Source organism: Eubalaena glacialis, chromosome 9, assembly GCF_028564815.1.
Source record: "Eubalaena glacialis isolate mEubGla1 chromosome 9, mEubGla1.1.hap2.+ XY, whole genome shotgun sequence".
NCBI classification, from domain to species: Eukaryota; Metazoa; Chordata; class Mammalia; order Artiodactyla; family Balaenidae; genus Eubalaena; species Eubalaena glacialis.
Genome location: NC_083724.1, coordinates 109,712,900 through 109,729,520, shown reverse-complemented (window position 1 = coordinate 109,729,520; position 16,621 = coordinate 109,712,900). Strand labels below are relative to the sequence as shown.

Below are 16,621 nucleotides of genomic sequence, written 5' to 3'. Positions count from 1 at the left end.
CCACGCCAGCACTTTTCCCGGGCCCCCCTCTGCTTGGCTGGATGCACCTCTGCAGGCTGCTCCCCACCCACAAGGTCAAGTTAGGCCCAAGGGTCTTCGGCAGTCTCCGGGTGCCCTGGGGTCAGGTCAGAGATTTGGACCCAAGCAGAGGGGGGAGCACAGGTGCAGCCGGGGGTGCTCACCTGGGGACATGGCCTTCATATCTCGAGGGAACTTGCGACACACATTGTTGTAGTTGGTGCAGATGTGGTGGAGACACCAGTCAGCCAACTGATACGCGCAGTGGAACTGGGAACAGACGGGAGCGCATCTGTGCTGGGACCCCAGGGGCGGGGTCTGCACACAGACATCTACAGTTGCCTTCAGAGCCAAAGCTTTGGTGCAGGTGGGCAAAGGCCCTGAGTCATAAAGACTCGAGAGGCACCTCGAGAGGCAAGGCCACACAAAACCATAAGGGAATGACGCTGGATTTGCTCCTTGGCACTGTCATGACCACCACCTCACCTCTGACCTGTCCCCGGCAGCCCCAGAAATCCACATTCCTATGTGGCGGCATCCCGCTGTGTCTGCCCTCCTCAGATATGACCCCTCGTCCTCCCCGCTGTCAGGGACCAAAGCAGCCTGCACTAAGGTGCTGACAACCAGGCTTAGAGAACTGACTTCCCAGGTGTGTCTGCCATGCTTTAACTTCGTAAACTAATCTTTACTGGTAGAATTTCTGGCACCCTGAGGGCCAGTGTGGGAGATTTTGCTTGCCTGTTTGGGAAAATGGAGGTGGGAAGTTCATTTTAGATGGAGGGTCCCCAGTGTGCCTCAAATGATCTCAGCAGGCAGCAACCACGTCTATACATGATTCTGGGCTTCCCTCCCCTGTCCTACGGTTTCCTGAAGTCTCTGTCCCTTCCCCCCATGGCCAGCCTCTCCTCTTGGTGGGGTAGGGTGTATCCTCTGGCCTGGAGGATGAGATGGGCTCTGCCCACTCAGGGAACCAAGTCTGATAATGGGTTCCCTTCCTACCCACCACCTCCCAGCCCCTCCCCATTCGCTGCCAAATGGGCAGACAGAGCCCAAAGCTGAGAATGTTGGAGAGATTCCTTCCCCTGCCATCCTACCTGAGCCAGTTCCAGGAACACAAGGACGTCCCCATCGATGTCTACCATCATCTGAGTTGCTTCCATCAGCCCGGTCACTGTGTATTGCTCTGTGACACACACACAGCCAGGAAAGGGCTGAAGAACCACAGGAGTGGACAGGCACTTGCTTATCCCCCCCTGGCAGGGGCCCATTGCAGGGCAAAGAAAGATCAGGGCCAGGGGTAAGTCCCAACAGGCCAGGAAAGGCCACAGGAGATATAAGTCTGCTCCTACCAGTGAGGAAACTGGGAGTAGAGCAAGACTTTCCCGGTGGAGTGGAGGTGGGAAGTGAAGGAGATCAGAATCACCTAAAAGGATTTTTCAAGCTACATATGTTGCACCAAGTAGTTATATAGGTGGGGTGAAAGCCCCCACCCCCCAGAGCAGCCACTGAAACTGATGGGAGAGGGTATTAAACCTCAGGTTTGCTGAGAACTATGAATTAGAACTAAGCATTAAACCTAGTTGTTCCTATTGATTTAAATTTTGTAACAAATTGTGTACTAACCTTGCATTTCATGTTAAAACGTTTCTATGGAAGAAGTAAACACTCTTAGTCCTGAATTTTAACTGTATCACTATGAACTCATAAAGTATTTTATCTTTAAACATATATTTCCCAGCTCAGTCCATGGAAAAGACCTAGAAACAAGAGCCATCCCAATAGCAAAAGCATCTCTAATGCACAGATTGCAGCCTTGAAATCCCATTTCCAACTACAAGAAACCAGGGCTTCTTAGAGAAATGGCTGATTCCAGGTCTGGGGCAGGAAATGTACAAGAGGAACCTGGAACATCTTGTCATTCCAGATAATCAGAAAGCTCAGAGACTCTGCAGCCAACTTGAAGAGACTCCTACAGGCTAAGGGAGCAGTAGGGTATTTGAGCTTCCATAAAGCTAATTGCAATTATTTGAAACCAACTGAGTATGTTCAAATCTGAGAGTTCATAAGCATAATTAATAATAAGAAACTAATTGGTCACTCTCAAAGGATAGGAAAACAAATGTATCTTGAAAACTGGTAAATAAAAGAATCAAGCATTCACCTGCCTGTTCTACATGAACTATACCACTGGGTAAATGAACAGTAGGTGAGGGCAAGTTTCTCTCTTTTTAGAAGTATTCCAACAGATAAAGAAAAAAATGACTGAATTGGAATATTACCATTTCACAACACCTAATAAATTAATGGATCCAGGCAATGACACTCAATGGTTGCTAACGTCCCAAAAAGAGAGAAAAGCAGACAATCTATGCTTCTTGATGAAAAACAGAAACAATGTATGAAGTAGTCTTACCAAAAGAAAACTGAATGTGAATCTGATCTAGCCTCTAGATCCAATGGCCAGTTTACAGGAAATACGGTGTACTATAGAAACGCAATCAGTAAAAACAAATCTAGATTTCCTAGATCAGTGGGGTTTTTCCAACAAATTACAAGGGAAAGTTTTTTTTCATGGACAAGGTACTTACAGATTAAAAAAGAAAAAACGTAAAGGATATATAAAAAATAAAATCATGCTATAGTGTTTAAGGATGCACATTTGGATGATAAAACTATGAGGAAGTGTAAGGAAGTGAGGCCATAAAAAATATCCTAAAAAAGAGTAATAGACAGAGTGGTTCCTCCTGGGGACGGGGGAAGGGCCCGTGGTTGGGAGGGACAGGTGGAGGGCTTCTGGTATGGCCGGCAAGGGTCCCTTTGCTTTGTAATAATTCATTAAGCTGACCATATATTATGTGTATTTGTGTTATATTTAACATTAAAAAAAATTTAAGCTTGGGACTTCCCTGGTGACGCAGTGGTTAAGACTCCACGCTCCCAATGCAGGGGGCCGGGGTTCGATCCCTGGTCAGAGAACTAGATTCCACATGCATGCTGCAGCTAAGAGTTCACATGCCACTGCTAAGCCGCAACTAAGGAGCCGGCAAGCCGCAACTAAGGTGCCCACGTGCCATAACTAGGGAGCCCACCTGTCACAACTAAGACCCAGCGCAACCAAATAAATAAATGTTAAAAAAAAATTTTAAGCTTGAATTAATAACTTCATAGGAAGCATATATCACTAAACACAAAGCACACTTATTACACCATACTTGGCATTTTCCACTGATCCTTGACAAGGTACATACACAACACATTTTTTTAAATATGTTTTTTGGCACGTATGGAGCATTTCACTGGAAAAGTCATTCAATGTTATTTTCTATAAGCCTTTCCACGCAGCAGTGATTAACATTTTTAATCGCTACCTTGTGAAAATTACCCATGTGTGCTTAACCAATGGCGCCTATTTGACTTGTTTCTGATCACCTGCCATGATGAAACAAACTTAAACACCTTTGTACTTTTTTTCATGTGGGTCAATTCTTTGTAGATAGCCTTTCAAACGTTGAATTACTCGATCTAAGAGTTTGGACAGTTTTCTGTGCTCTGGGAAGGCCACAGCACTTTTTCATGGATGGCCATGGATGACATATTGTTGCAGCTCTGATCTTTATTATTTATTTATGTATTTATTTATTTATAGGCTACACTGTGTGGCATGCGGGATCTTAGTTCCCCAACCAGGGATCGAACCCATGCCCCCTGCAGTGGAAGTGCGGAGTCCTAACCAACCACTGGTCTGCCAGGGAATTCTGCAGTTGTAAGCTTTAGAAGCCTCTCTCTCGCTCCCTGCCCTAAAGCCCTTGGTGTCCCCTGGACTCCCTCTGCAGAGGGAGTTAAGGCCCTTAATGTTAAGGCTCAGCTCCTAACATTTGGTTCTGATCAATGATTCCTCCCTTCTTCCTGGGACCAAGTCCCACCTTTCAACTCATTTCTCATCATGGGATCACTGCTTCCCTCATAGCTCAGTCCCAACCTTGATCATCTGCCCAGGGCCCCAGCAGCTCTGACACCGGGTCCTTCCCTGAACCTCAACTCAGTATCTGAGGCCCTGCTCTCTGCCCCCTGACCCGCCCAAGAATGCTAACCTCGACATCAACACCAGTACAGGTAGCAACGCCAACACCAATGCAATGCAAATGTCGACTCCAACATCAGCAGGCCCCAGACACCCCTCCTCGGGATGGCACCATCTCTCCTGCAGCCCTTGGACCCCGAACTCCTGCTCCTTGGTCTCCCTCCTGCCTCAGTCCCTGCTCCAACCCATCTCTGGGGTTGGTGCATCCTGAAAGCTGAGCTCGAGCTCTCAGGATCTACAAGGAATCAAGGAATTAGGAGTGGCAGGTCAATGTCTGCTGTCTATTTCTAGAAGAAGAAAGGGAAAGTGAAGGTGGGAGAGAAGAAGGAGGAAGAGGGAAAGGAGAAGAAGGAGAAGGAAAAGGAAAGGAAGGAGGAAGGGGAGGAGCAAGGGGAGAAATGAGGAACGGTGTTCTTTTCTTTCTGACTTCTTAAGCTTGCATGAGTGCGGCCAAGCTAATAAGAACACCAGGCCCTGGCATCTGCTGGAGCCCACTTTGCTGGGCCAAGATAACCTCTGGAGAGAGCCTATAAGGTGCTCCCACCGAGCATCCCTCTCACACATTTCTTTACATCCATGTCCTCACCCAAACCCCAATACGCACTGACGTATTTCACTTTATGTAAACGTATTCCCTGGGTGCTCGTGGCCTGTCCCCTAGGAGGAGACAGGTGAGAGGAGAAATCATGACTCCTGGGGGTCCCCGACTCCTCCTCCCGGGAGGCCCCGGAGCTTAGTTACCTGTGAGAGCGACCAAGTGTGGCAGGCAGAGGCGGTTGGCCAGGATGATGAGCTGCATGTCGTCCAGGTCGGGGCTGGAGGTGAACATGCCGGTGTACAGGTATTCCAGCACGGCCCTCATGCAGCTCTTGCTCGTGTAAGGAAACACCACCTGCGGGTGGGAAGGAACAGAGCAGGCTGCGGTGAGGTCCAGCTGTAGGGAAAGAGTAACTCAGTTCCGAGGGACTCAGAAGGCTCTGGCCCACCTAGCTGGGCTACTCCAAACAGGCAGCCACCCCTTCGCGGCCCCTGGACCTGCTCAGAACCCCCCTTCCCCAAAGGCTGGTCTCCCACAGCAACAGTCTGTGCTGAGCCCAGCTGCTGAGCACCTATGAGCAGGGCTCCAACAGCTTTTAAGAGGACCTGGACTCTTGCTAGCATCCTTCCGGCTTGGAGGATGTGTGCAGGAGTCCTTCTGGTCACCTGCACCCAGACCCTCCCAGCCCTTCAGGGAGCAGTGGGATGCGAACGAGCGAAGCAGACACCAGCTGGTGTCTCTGGGCTGCTTGAAGCTGCTGCTCTGGGCCTCTGGGATCTCTTCAGAGCAGCACCGACACAAAAACTGCTTTCTCATCAGACGCCGGTCTCTCCAGGCTGCACTGGGAATCAGCTGGAGCTTTACAGCTGCTTCTGTGGTAGTGGTGGGCCCCGCGGCTTTGGAGAGTCCCCAGCCTCACACTTTTGCACATCCCAAACCAACTCACGCTTCAAGGAGCAGAGACGACTCAAATCTGAACCCCTCCACTTCGCCTACCGGAAGGACGTCCTTCCCAGAAATTTTAGGAAATCCCTACTCTGTATAATAGGACGCTCTGCTGCACTGTTCTTCGTCCAGCTTTTCATTCATGTGTTTGCTGAGCACTGACTAAGGGACCAGGGCTGAGGAGGGTACTCAGCAGACGTAAAAGGCCCACTCCCTACACTCAAGAGAAAACACAGACCAGCTGGGGAAACGGGGTGTGGACCCTCAGAACTTGAAGCCACTGCACAAAGAAGGACCTTGTTAATTGCAAGGCTGAGTGATGGACAGTCAATGTTGCAGGAGTTCAGAGAAGATGGAGAACAGGGCCATGGCCTGGGCTACTCGGCTTGGCTGGGAGAATGGAAAGGAGAGAACAGACTTGAGAGAATAGACTTAAGAGGATATTTCTAAGGACACACTGATAGGCCCCTTCCAACTCTGTGTTTCCAGTCTAGGTGCCCAAGAAAGCAGCGGTATCAGTGAGAACAGGGGGTTGGAGTGGCCCTGATTAAGGGAAGGGTGATTGCATGAAGGGTTTCTTTCTAGTTTCTGTATTCTGATGCTTTGAAATTTGGGGCCTTGCTGACCCTAGAGGGACTTCCTAGAGATAATAAAGGACTCACCTGAGATCATGCCTTTCATATGCAAACCTAACAATCCAGAGCCCACACCCCCAGTTATCTCCTTTACCTGCTCTCACACTCCAGGCCCTTCTCCCCCTGCCCTAATTACCCCAGAGCCAGGTACTAGATGACTCAGGACAGCCCCTATGCCCCAGAGCCTGAGGAAATCATTCAAACTAGCCAACCCTAAGCCTGTTTACCCTGCTTCACCTGTTCCTTCCCATGGAAGAGACAATAAAGGCTCTTGCCCACAGTTCCCCTTACTCCCTCTGCCTCATGACCCAACCTGGTGCTTCCCTGAATGTCCCCAGATGCCGTGTGTGCCCCTCCTATTGAGATCTGTGAGTATAACAATCTATCTTTTTAATGGCAGTTTTTTCCTGATCTGTTGGCTTCACCATACCTCAATAATAATAAAACCTACATTTAAAAACAGTGATGGATTCAGTTTGGGACACACTGAATATTTTTCTAGTTATTTCACATGGGTCCGAGAGAAAGCAAGGTACAATGTATACAGCCAAAGAATCAGAAGTCTTGAGTTCAAGTCCTACCCTCTCCTTTCTACTTACAGAGCTTTGCATGAGTTGCTTAACTTCTCAGGTCCTCACTTTCCTTACATATAAAGGGGAAGGCTACGCTATAAGAGTCACGTGTGAGACAATATAAGATAACGAATCAAAAGTGTCTTCTAAACTGTAGAGTTAAGATGTTACCGTAATTCCCTATCCTGGTATACTGGAAAGTCCTTGGCTGTGGGAACCATCTCATAAACTTCTCTCGGGCCCATCACTCAGTGGTTTGCACATAGTCAAGGCTGAAGAAAGTACCATTAAGTGACAGATGCCTCAGATGGGAAGGGAGTAAGTCTCTCTCTTTCCCAACCGTTCCCATTCTAGCCTTACCTCCCTGGTGGAACTCTCCACAAACGGCCCCCCAAACATGGCAGCCATCCAGTCACAGCTGGAAATCAACAGGGGCTTGTGGGCGCTGATGGTGCCATCATCCAGGATGAAGGTCACATCTGTCCGGGTGGAGAAGAGGCATCACATGAGCATGTGGGGAAAGAATGTGGTACAACCAACCCCAAGGGTCAACAGTGCACCCAGACAACCTGCTTGCTTCTGAGCCACAGGCTGTGAAGTACTATGTGACCACGCTCTCAGGCTGGGGACACTGGGCTTCAGGAGCAGAGCCACTGTGTCTCCAGGACATCAGCAGCTGAGATGACTTAGAATGCTACTTGGACCTCAGAAGGCTCCTGGAGGGAACTCCCCTGCCTTCTGGACATCAGCTCCTAGGCACGTTCCATACCTGAGAAGGTGCCTTTTGCCAAGCACTCCTTAACCCGGTTGGTCCGGCGGACGTGGAAGGCCTTGGTGATCTCCTGGTTCATGAAGGCCTCATTGTTGAGAATGTTGGCCACCATCATGCGCAGATCAAAGACCTCGAGCAGCTCAGCAATGTGGGCGATGTGCATAAGGTCCCGCTCGTTCTCGTCCAGCTCCCCTGTGTACAGGTACTTGAGAACAGCCCGGAAGGGCCCCGGCTGGATGGAGTTGTCCATTTTCACCACCACCATCAGCCGGGATTTATAAGTCAGTGGATCCTCTGCCATCTCTTCCTGGATGCTCACAAAAGCTCGGCTCCAGGAAGACAGCACTCGACCCCTCCCAGGCAGGTACCCTGTCCCGTTGCCCCGTAAGATCCCGTCGCTAGTTGAAGCCCGGAGCCCAGCGGGCCCGGAGCCCCCGCCCTCCTCCACGCTCTCGCACACATCAAAGCTGGCTGCCCGAAGCAGGAAGTCCCGGCCGTGGTGGTGGTGGTGATGGTGGTGGTGTTGATCAGGGTGACCCCGGTGGTCCTCCGGGCAGGGGCCCCCTGACCCTGAGGGGCCCCCCAGATCCTCCTCACTCAGGTCCATGAGGAACAGGTCGTAGAACTTGGAGGAGGAAGTGGAGAGGTAGATCTTGTGGGCAAAGATGCGCACACGTTCCTGCAGCACCAGGATGACGTCCGCGCACAGCGGGTCCTCCAGGAGGTGGGCGGGGCACTCCTCGCTGCTGGAGGGGGGGTCGGGTACCACAATGATGGGGGGAGGCGGCTTGGGGGGCAGGAAGGGCGCCTGCAGCAGAGGCCGCTGCACATTGCGGAGGTGGGACTTCCAGAACTGCAGGTGCCGGCGGGAGATGAGCGCTGCACGTATGGCGTTGTCAAAGACGTCCTTGATGCCGAACTGGGCCACCACGCTGGTCTCGTAGTAGGGGATGCCCAGCTCCTTGGCCACCTCTCGACCCTTCTCCGGGGGAAGGATCTCATTGGGCTTGATGGGCCTGGCAGGTTCAAGAAGGGAAGCCAAATTCATGTTGGTGGTAGAGAACAGGGGGCGGGGAGAGGCAGCTCTCCAGAGCCTGTCTGTTTTTCACCAGGCTGGAGGGTCTCTGCTCAGGATCCGTGTCCTAAGCCCCATTCCTGCCCTGCTCATTTCCACTCCCTTTCTCCTCTGTCTCGCTAAATCCTACTAGTCCTTCAAGGCTCACTTCCAATCCCCTCTTCTTCCAGGAAGCCCTCCATATCTATGCCAGGCCCTGGTGATCTCCCCAGCTCAAAACAGTGGTAGCGACAACCACCTCTCTGGCAATTAGCATGCAATGTTCCACGTTGGTTTTTAACATGTTCACCTATCAAGTTCATCTCCCAGCAAGATTATGAGCCCCTTTCATGCAAAGACTCCCTCTCCTTCTCTCTTCATGATGCTTAGCCCAGTACGGCCCACTCAGTGTGTAACAGATGGATAGCTGGATGGATGGATGGATGGATGGATGGATGGATGGATGGGAGAATGAAAGAATGAGAACTCTTGTTGTCTCCCTACATGAGCTCGCTTCAAATGGAGGGAGAGATGTGAGGCTCAGTGGATTCCCTCAGGACTGAGCAGGAAGCCGGGAGACAACCCCCGCACCCCATCTGCCCCCTTCCCCTCCCTAGGCACCAGCACCCCCTACCTAGCCAAGGGTCTCCTGGCCCTATTGACAGCCTCCAGGTCGGCGTAGCGCAGGTCCAGCTGGCAGCCCACCAAGATGACAGGTGCTCGGGGGCAGAAGTGCTTGATTTCTGGGTACCACATGGTCTTGACATGGTGGAGGGAGTTGGGGTTGGCAATGGAGAAGCACAGAACCACCACATCGGATCTGGCGGTGGGAGAGTGAGGTTACAGGCAAAGAAAGCTAGTGGTAGGTTACCTGCCCCTGGAACGAGGGAGAACACACATACCCACCTGCACCCCCTACACTACAGTCCCACGTCTGTCATATGGATCTGCTCACATGATCTTACCCAAAACGTATAATAACAGCACCTCTAGTTTATGCACCCCTAACTTAGCATTTTAGAGCTTTCAAAGACTCTTGTTTTGACCTCACAGCTATCTTGTGAGTTAGAAATGACCACTTTTTCCCATCTCATCTGCGAAACTCATCTCAGAACAGCTCTCCTAATTGCTCAGAGTCGCAGAGCTACTGCTTAACAGGGTAGGACTCAAACCAGGCATCCTGACCGCAAACCACCCAGGCTGCCGCCCCCTCGAGGGTCTGCCCGTGCTGCTTTCTCCACTCCTTCCTCCCAGGCTCAGTTTCACAGAGTCGCTTCGTACCTCGGGGAAAGCAGGGAAAAGCCATCCACTTGGCTCCCCGCAGGCAGCCGGGGGCCTTCCCTACCTCCCATAAGCAAAGCGACGGTCTTTGTGGTGATCTCCAAAGGTGTCCCAGAGGCGGAGGGACACGCTGACATCATCTACCACGTCTCGGGAACGTTCCAGCACCTGTGGGGGCAGGGACGGGGACAGGAATCTAGGGCAACGGTTCTTGGAGGCCCTGCGTGCCTCCTCAATCCTGAGGGTCCTGCAACATGGGGGCTGGAGGGACACCTAGTGCCTCCCAACGTGTGCCTTAAAACACCTTCATCCAGGTGCCATCTCTGCAGACTCACTAACAAGAGCTGGCCAGGAGGTGAGACTCTCAGAGGGCAGACCGTTATGGCAGTGGACGGGATCTCTCAGGGAGCCTGCCCTTGTTCCCAACTGTACCTGCCAATTGGACACTTCCAAGCCTCTGATCTTTTGGTATCATTAGCTGGCAGCTTCTTTCCTACCGCCAGCTCTCATCTCTCCAAAGCACCACCACTTTCCCCCCTTCAGGGCTCCCCATTACTGGGGGCTATGATTACACAAGATGCTACGCCCCAGGCACCAGCTCAGCCGTGCAAAACACAAAGGGCCAAGGACCCCTCCCCTGGAGGGGGGGGCTCCTCTCAGGCCTCCCTCCCGGGGCTCCGTGCTCTTCAGCTGCCTCCACCCGACCCCTAAGGGGCTTCCATGAGCTCAGCATGGGCCCCGTTTGGAGTGATCCCTGGGGAAGAAGCCCAGATGCGCGGCATGGACGCCCAGCCTTACCTCCTGACACACCCGGTACTGGTCGATGGCCCAAACTGTGGGCACGTGGGTGGCAAGCAGCTGGTACTGGGTGAGGGTGGCATTGCAGGCCCGGGCACAGATGAGCCTGGTCTTGCCCACAGCGTTGTCCCCCACTACCACGCACTTGATGGTCTCTACGTTTGGCCTTTCATAATCCATGTCAGAATCCATTAATTGGGACCTGAGGGAGAGGAGAGAAGCGGTGAAGACAGCTTTGCATGCCAGCCCCCGGAGGGCCGGGGCCAGCTGCTCTCCTCAGCCAGGGCTGCCCCCTCTCCAAGCATCTGAGCGGAGAGGAGGAGGAAGGAGCGGGCGGCTTTCTGGGCAAGAGCTCTGCAGGGGCCCGAGGAGACGGGAGCCCCTTCAGGCTGAGAGGCGCAGCTCCACCAGGTGAACCTCTGGTCTCCCTCCTGTTGCCACCATCCTCCGGTGGGGCTTCGGGATGGGGGGGATGCCTGAGAGAGATGCCAAGGCGGAGTCTGCCCAGGGCCAGTCCCCACCCTCCCGGGAAGAGAAGTGTCTGCCTAGGAAGCTCAGTCATCATCGGCTCTCCTTCTCCAGCCAGCAGGGCTGTGGCAGCAGGACAACAAACAGCTGAGAGAAGCGGAGTCACGGCCGGGTCCCCACCCCTTCCCAGCATGCCCGAGGGCAGGGCCGCTTTAAAATTTAATGGACTTGCCAAAGCTGGGCAGCAGCTCTCCTGGCCTCCACCTTTGTCTCTCTCCCTCTCTGCTTGTGGATTTCCAAGCCCCAGCCTGCCCATGGCTATCCTTCAACCCCGGCCCCCTTTATGGAGATGCCAGAGTTTTTCAGCCCAGGCTCTTTGGGCTAAGGAGGCTTCCGGATGCACCTGAGCAGTCCACAGGCCTCCCCTCTCCTCCTCTGGGTCTGTCCCGTTGCCTACGTGGCTCACTCAGCAGCAGGCCCTGTTTTGAGATGGCAGTGGGGGTAACTACGGGCCTGGGATGATACACCTCACGGCTAAGAGACCAATGGACCTTCCCATCCCCTACCCTCCAAGCATCCTGCATCAAGTTTCAGGGGAAGTGAGATACGCTCCTTTCCGCACTTCTCCTTCCTGGGGAGGAGGATTCTCAGGCTGGAAGCCCCCAGACACCGGCAACCCTGGAAGGAAGCTCGCTAACTTGACTGCATGGGTAATGGGGAAGCAGAGAGTCAGAAACTTGGGCCTGAATTTCTGGGCAAATATTTGCCTTAGTTTCCTTCTGTGTTGGGTAGAGAGGAAGTGGCTTGCCCACCCACAGAGAGGGATTGCTCAAATCAACAAACAGAAGTCCCTTCTGTAGTCAAAATGTCATGTCGGTGTTTAAAAAGCTGTCACCAGGAAGGGGCCCTCGGCTTGAAGGGGCTTTTGCTGGCAGCCTCGCAGTTGGCATCCACCTCCTGGAAGAGCTGAAGAGAGAGGGTCAGGGTAGATGCAGGCGTTATTAGGAAGCTTGGTTTTGCCAGGGTCATTGGCCTGCCCCCACTCACTTTCCCTGTGCGCCTGAAGTCAGCTGGGGGTTGGAGCAATTTGGAGGAATCCTTCCTAGGCCAAGGAAGGCTGAGCTCAGAGGAGTCCTGGAGGCTGCCCAGGCACCCTCACTGCTGAGCCATCCAGCCCAAGAGTCAGGCCACCATGCCGGGCTGTAACTGGATGCCAGCATGCAGGAATGCAGACCTGAAATATCCAAGTAACGATGGCAACTGGGATTTGCTCGAGTAGATGCATCTCAGCCACCTAAGCAAAAAGTACAGCAAGGACTTTTCAATGAGACAAGCGCCTCCCCCTTCTTGGAATTTTACAGGATCTAAACAACAAGGGGTCTCCGTGCAGGTTCCCCCCCACCCCACCCCCCGCCAGTCTCCAGCGCAACCGTCTGCCTCATTCCTTCTCCTTCCTCTGCCCCTGCTCGCCCTCCCCAGCAAGCAACCATGATTCTGCCGACCATCTTGCCTCCCCGCTGCTCTCTCTCCTGAACTGAGGACCGGGAACCCCATGTTGACAGCTCCTGGTCTCAAGTCAGGCAGCGGGGAGGATGTGTTGGCGCTAGGAGGAATCTTCTGGGTTGTGGTTTCTGTTTTATCGACTGAAGAACAAAACAGATAGAATCTCAAATACAAATACATGCAGCTGTAGAAGAAAGATAAAAACCTACTAGCCCACAGAACTTCCTTCTCAAATTTAGATTCCAGCAGCATGGAGGTGTGTAGGCAGAAGGGGGGACGAGGAGGTACGGAGCAGGCACATCAGTTCTTACATCCAGGAGCAGCTGGATGGCGAGGAGGATGTCAGAACACCAGCAGAGCAGTTCAGTGCTGGTCCAAGATCATCGAGTCTATGATTCAAACACTCAGGCACACCTTATGCACCTCTGTGGTTAAGCAGGGGACAGCTAACCAACAAGCGGGAGGGCGACACTGTGCTGTGAGTTTAGACAGCAGACCTGTTGGGTGCTGCTCCAGCGGAGCAGCCCCTCCCCATCCATTCCCCAGCTGCTCCTGAGTCCTTCCCCAGCTTGTCCTTTGACTTCCTCCTGATTTTTATCATTCTCACCCACTCCACCCCTGTGCCAACTGCCTGACTGGCAAATTTCATTGTCAGATCTGGGAAAGGGCAAATCACTTCACTTCTCTGGGCCACAATCTGCCCTTCTGGAAAATGGGTATGAGGGCTCCCGAAGAAAGTCTCCTGAATCTTGGTAAATCCACGCCAAGAGAGCCTGGGCCAAAAGGAGGTATTTGCCTTCTTATGTAATGTGGTATTATATAATGCTGGATTACATATCTATATGTGTAATTATATCTCTCTTTAAGATACACACTAGCCCAGTTAAGCCAGCAGAACTCTTAGTCTAATCAGGCCTGTCTTTAAAAGGACCTGTACTGGAGATATGGTGCCACTGCCAACAGTAATGTAATTTTTGCTCAAGAATATTGCTACTTTACTGTATCACTGCTTATATACAATGGCACAACCCACTCAGTAAGCTTCTCAACTTCCCCTTTCCTTCTGGCACTCTCTCCTTCAATGACTCTAGACTTTTCTGCACAATTGCCTCAACCCCATTCCTTCTGAGCCTCCTGACTAACCTCCGTACACTATGGCTCCCTCGCCACCCTGCCCTGGCTATCACGACCCCCAGGCCACTCCTTTCCCTCAATGATCCCAGCGTCACGTAGGTGCTCCCTTCCCACCCCATCCCACGATCCCTGTTCCCTTCTCCAAAAACAGCCTCCTGCCCACTGCTCTCCCAGCTCTTTGAACTCAGGACAGGCCAAAATGAAAGGTGTGCTCAGATTAGCTGCAACACTCACGGGCTCCCAGTCCCACACTCACACACCTACACACACTCTTTGCAGAGCCCAGAAAAGCCCCTCTTTCCCTCCCACAGCTGATAGGAGGCTTGTTCATCTGTAGCTGCCCTAGTCTGGTTGTCAAGGAAACAACAGAATCTCCCTGGGAGCCTGCTTTGTCTCCTAGCAACCAATATCCCACATCCTGCATCTTACACAAAATACAAAATATCTTGAAAATGAAGGTAAAAATCAAGGAGGATGTATAGGATCAGGAAGAGAAAAGCAGAGAGGGTGGCCTTCCAATTAAAAGAGGCTCCCACCCAGGTCACTGACATTGTAACATGGGGGAAGGCAAAGAGATGAATCCCTCCACAGACCCGATGGGCAGCAGGGCCCAAAGGGATCCTGAATGGTCATATTAACAAAAAATGCAAGCCTAAACACAGAATAAGCCTCTTCAAACATCAACAAACAGCCCTAAGGATTTCTCCCAGTAGTTTGGCAGAACTCAGACGCACAGACTGCAATGGAGTGTGTGGAAAGAAACGTCTCCAGAACAGCGAGCAAAACACATTCCATTGGTTTTTAACGGAAACATTTCCACCACTCTGGACCTTTTTTCCTGCACGCTGTTCTGCACACACATGCAAAATAAAAATTAAAAAAAATTTTAAATGGGGAAGGGGGAAGGCCACGGCACGCCACGGCAATCAAGTCATCTTCCTTTCCCTAGATAAACCAAGAAAATGTTAGTCCCCCGCCCCCTAAGACCCCAGCAGCCGAAGCTATAGCCCAGGCAAGAGCGGAAGCCCAAGGGAAGTCAGGAGGGGCGCAGACAGGGCCAGGGAGGACGCAGAAGGGGGGAAGCGGCGACCAGAGACTGCTTGCAACCCAGCCATAACAGAAATTAATCATTTACTTACACTGCTACATGTGACGGGGTAATTTCTAGTGTAAGGAACACATCTCTTCCTGCTAAGCACGCTCATTTTAGTGAAATGGCTGGGGTCACTCCGCGCGTGCAAGTTAGGACGATGCCGGCGCCGTCGCGCAGCTGCCGCTCTGGTTCCGGGCCCGGTTCGCGTTAGATCAAAAACTCTGACAGAGCAGCCCGGGCCGGACGGCTGGCAGGGAGCGGCCGCGCGCGCGGCACTGCAGCCATTGCCTCTTCCGGATCAGCATCTCCCCGCGCCCCCGGCGCCCAGAGTCATGCAGGCACGCCGGAGCCGGGCAGCTGGCGGCCGCTCCGACCTCCGCGGCTGGGCCGCGCCGCCGCCAACGGTCCTCTGGCTGCGGAGGCTGGAGGCAGGGAGCAGGAGTGGGCTAGAGTGGCGAGGCCGCCACTGCTACGCGCCCGGGCCCGCTCCGAAGGCGCGGCCACGAAGACGCCTAGCGCCGCAGTCCCAGGGACCGCTCGCGACCTCCTTTTTTCATTCACAAAAAAGGGAAAGGAAAAAAAAAAAAAGAAAGAAAGAAGGCAGGAAAAAAGGTGGGGCAAAATCGTACCCAGGACGCCAGCCGTGACAGGTGCCTCCCATCTCGGCGCTCCGTTGGTGGAAAGGGGTCGGTGGGCGGGGAAGGGGCGGAGAAAGAAGGGGATTGGGCGTCTCGGAGGCCCGCCCCCTTCCCCGCCTCGCGACGCCGCTAGCTCCCTCTCCTCTTCCCCCCACCTGTCCCCACTCCGGGAGGGAAGCGGCGTAGAGGGTCTCGGCTCGCTACTCGTGCTGGGGCAGCGTCCCTCTACCTGGCGAGGATCAAAACCTCACTGGACTCCCACAGGGTTCCCCTCTTTCCTCCGGGAGGCTGAGAAAGAACTCTTAGAGCATCCTAGTCCGCCCTGAAAGGGGTGCGAGTTAGGGAAGGGGAACTCGACATTTTTGCCTTGACCCTTACTTAGCCCCAGGCCTCCACCGCTTCCCATGGGAAAAGGAAGACAACGTTTCCTCTGCCGGCAGGGCCGTTTTTCTGGCATTTGAGGGCCTCCCTCCCTCCATCATCACCCCTGCAGCTACAGCCTATGTCTCCAATTTCCATGGCCCTTAATGAGTTTCAGGGTGGGCCCTGTACCACCTGCACCTGTTTCCCATCGAAGCCTTTTCCCCCCCGTCCCTCTTCTCCAGCAGGCTCCACTTCCATCCCACATTCATCCTATTGCCACCTGGCGTTCACCAGTATCTTCTGCCCTCTGAAAGAAATGCCACGAAGACACTAGCCCCGGAGACATTACCTAAGGCACCTTTGGGCTCTCTGTCTCAAAATTCTGTAAAATAGATTACAAGGGATGACATCTGTAATGTGAGTGGTCCTCAAAGGAAGTTTCCATGTTCAAGGCTAGTTTGATTATGAGGATCTTGACTGCTAGTAATTACAGTAGTCAGCTCAGTCTGGTTTTATCCATCTTGTCGATTACCTCTGGACAATTTTTAAAGCCCAGATTGACGTGCCTCCCACTTAACCGCCTCCGTCACACCTCCAACTTGTGCTCTGAGAATGCAAATCCACTTTAATACTAGTTTCTGCAACATATAATTGCCAAAAAATAAAGCCAAATAAAAAATGAATTTTGTATTGTCTGAAGCATGCTTCCCATCTATGAATGCATATAA

General features: G+C 52.7%; 1 protein-coding gene across 1 annotated transcript in view; it reads right to left on the bottom strand.

Annotated features, from left to right (window-relative positions):
• RHOBTB2 (Rho related BTB domain containing 2) overlaps positions 1–16,621 on the bottom strand; it is a 28,324-nt gene that overhangs the window by 2,404 nt on the left and 9,299 nt on the right. Inside the window, exons 3-10 of the mRNA XM_061200695.1 lie at positions 10,695–10,896; positions 9,961–10,064; positions 9,250–9,435; positions 7,559–8,577; positions 7,150–7,268; positions 4,841–4,991; positions 1,113–1,201; positions 183–288 (exon numbers count right to left, since the gene is read on the bottom strand). Coding sequence (XP_061056678.1) covers positions 183–288; positions 1,113–1,201; positions 4,841–4,991; positions 7,150–7,268; positions 7,559–8,577; positions 9,250–9,435; positions 9,961–10,064; positions 10,695–10,896 — 1,976 coding nt within the window. The remainder of the gene's footprint in view (positions 1–182; positions 289–1,112; positions 1,202–4,840; positions 4,992–7,149; positions 7,269–7,558; positions 8,578–9,249; positions 9,436–9,960; positions 10,065–10,694; positions 10,897–16,621) is intronic.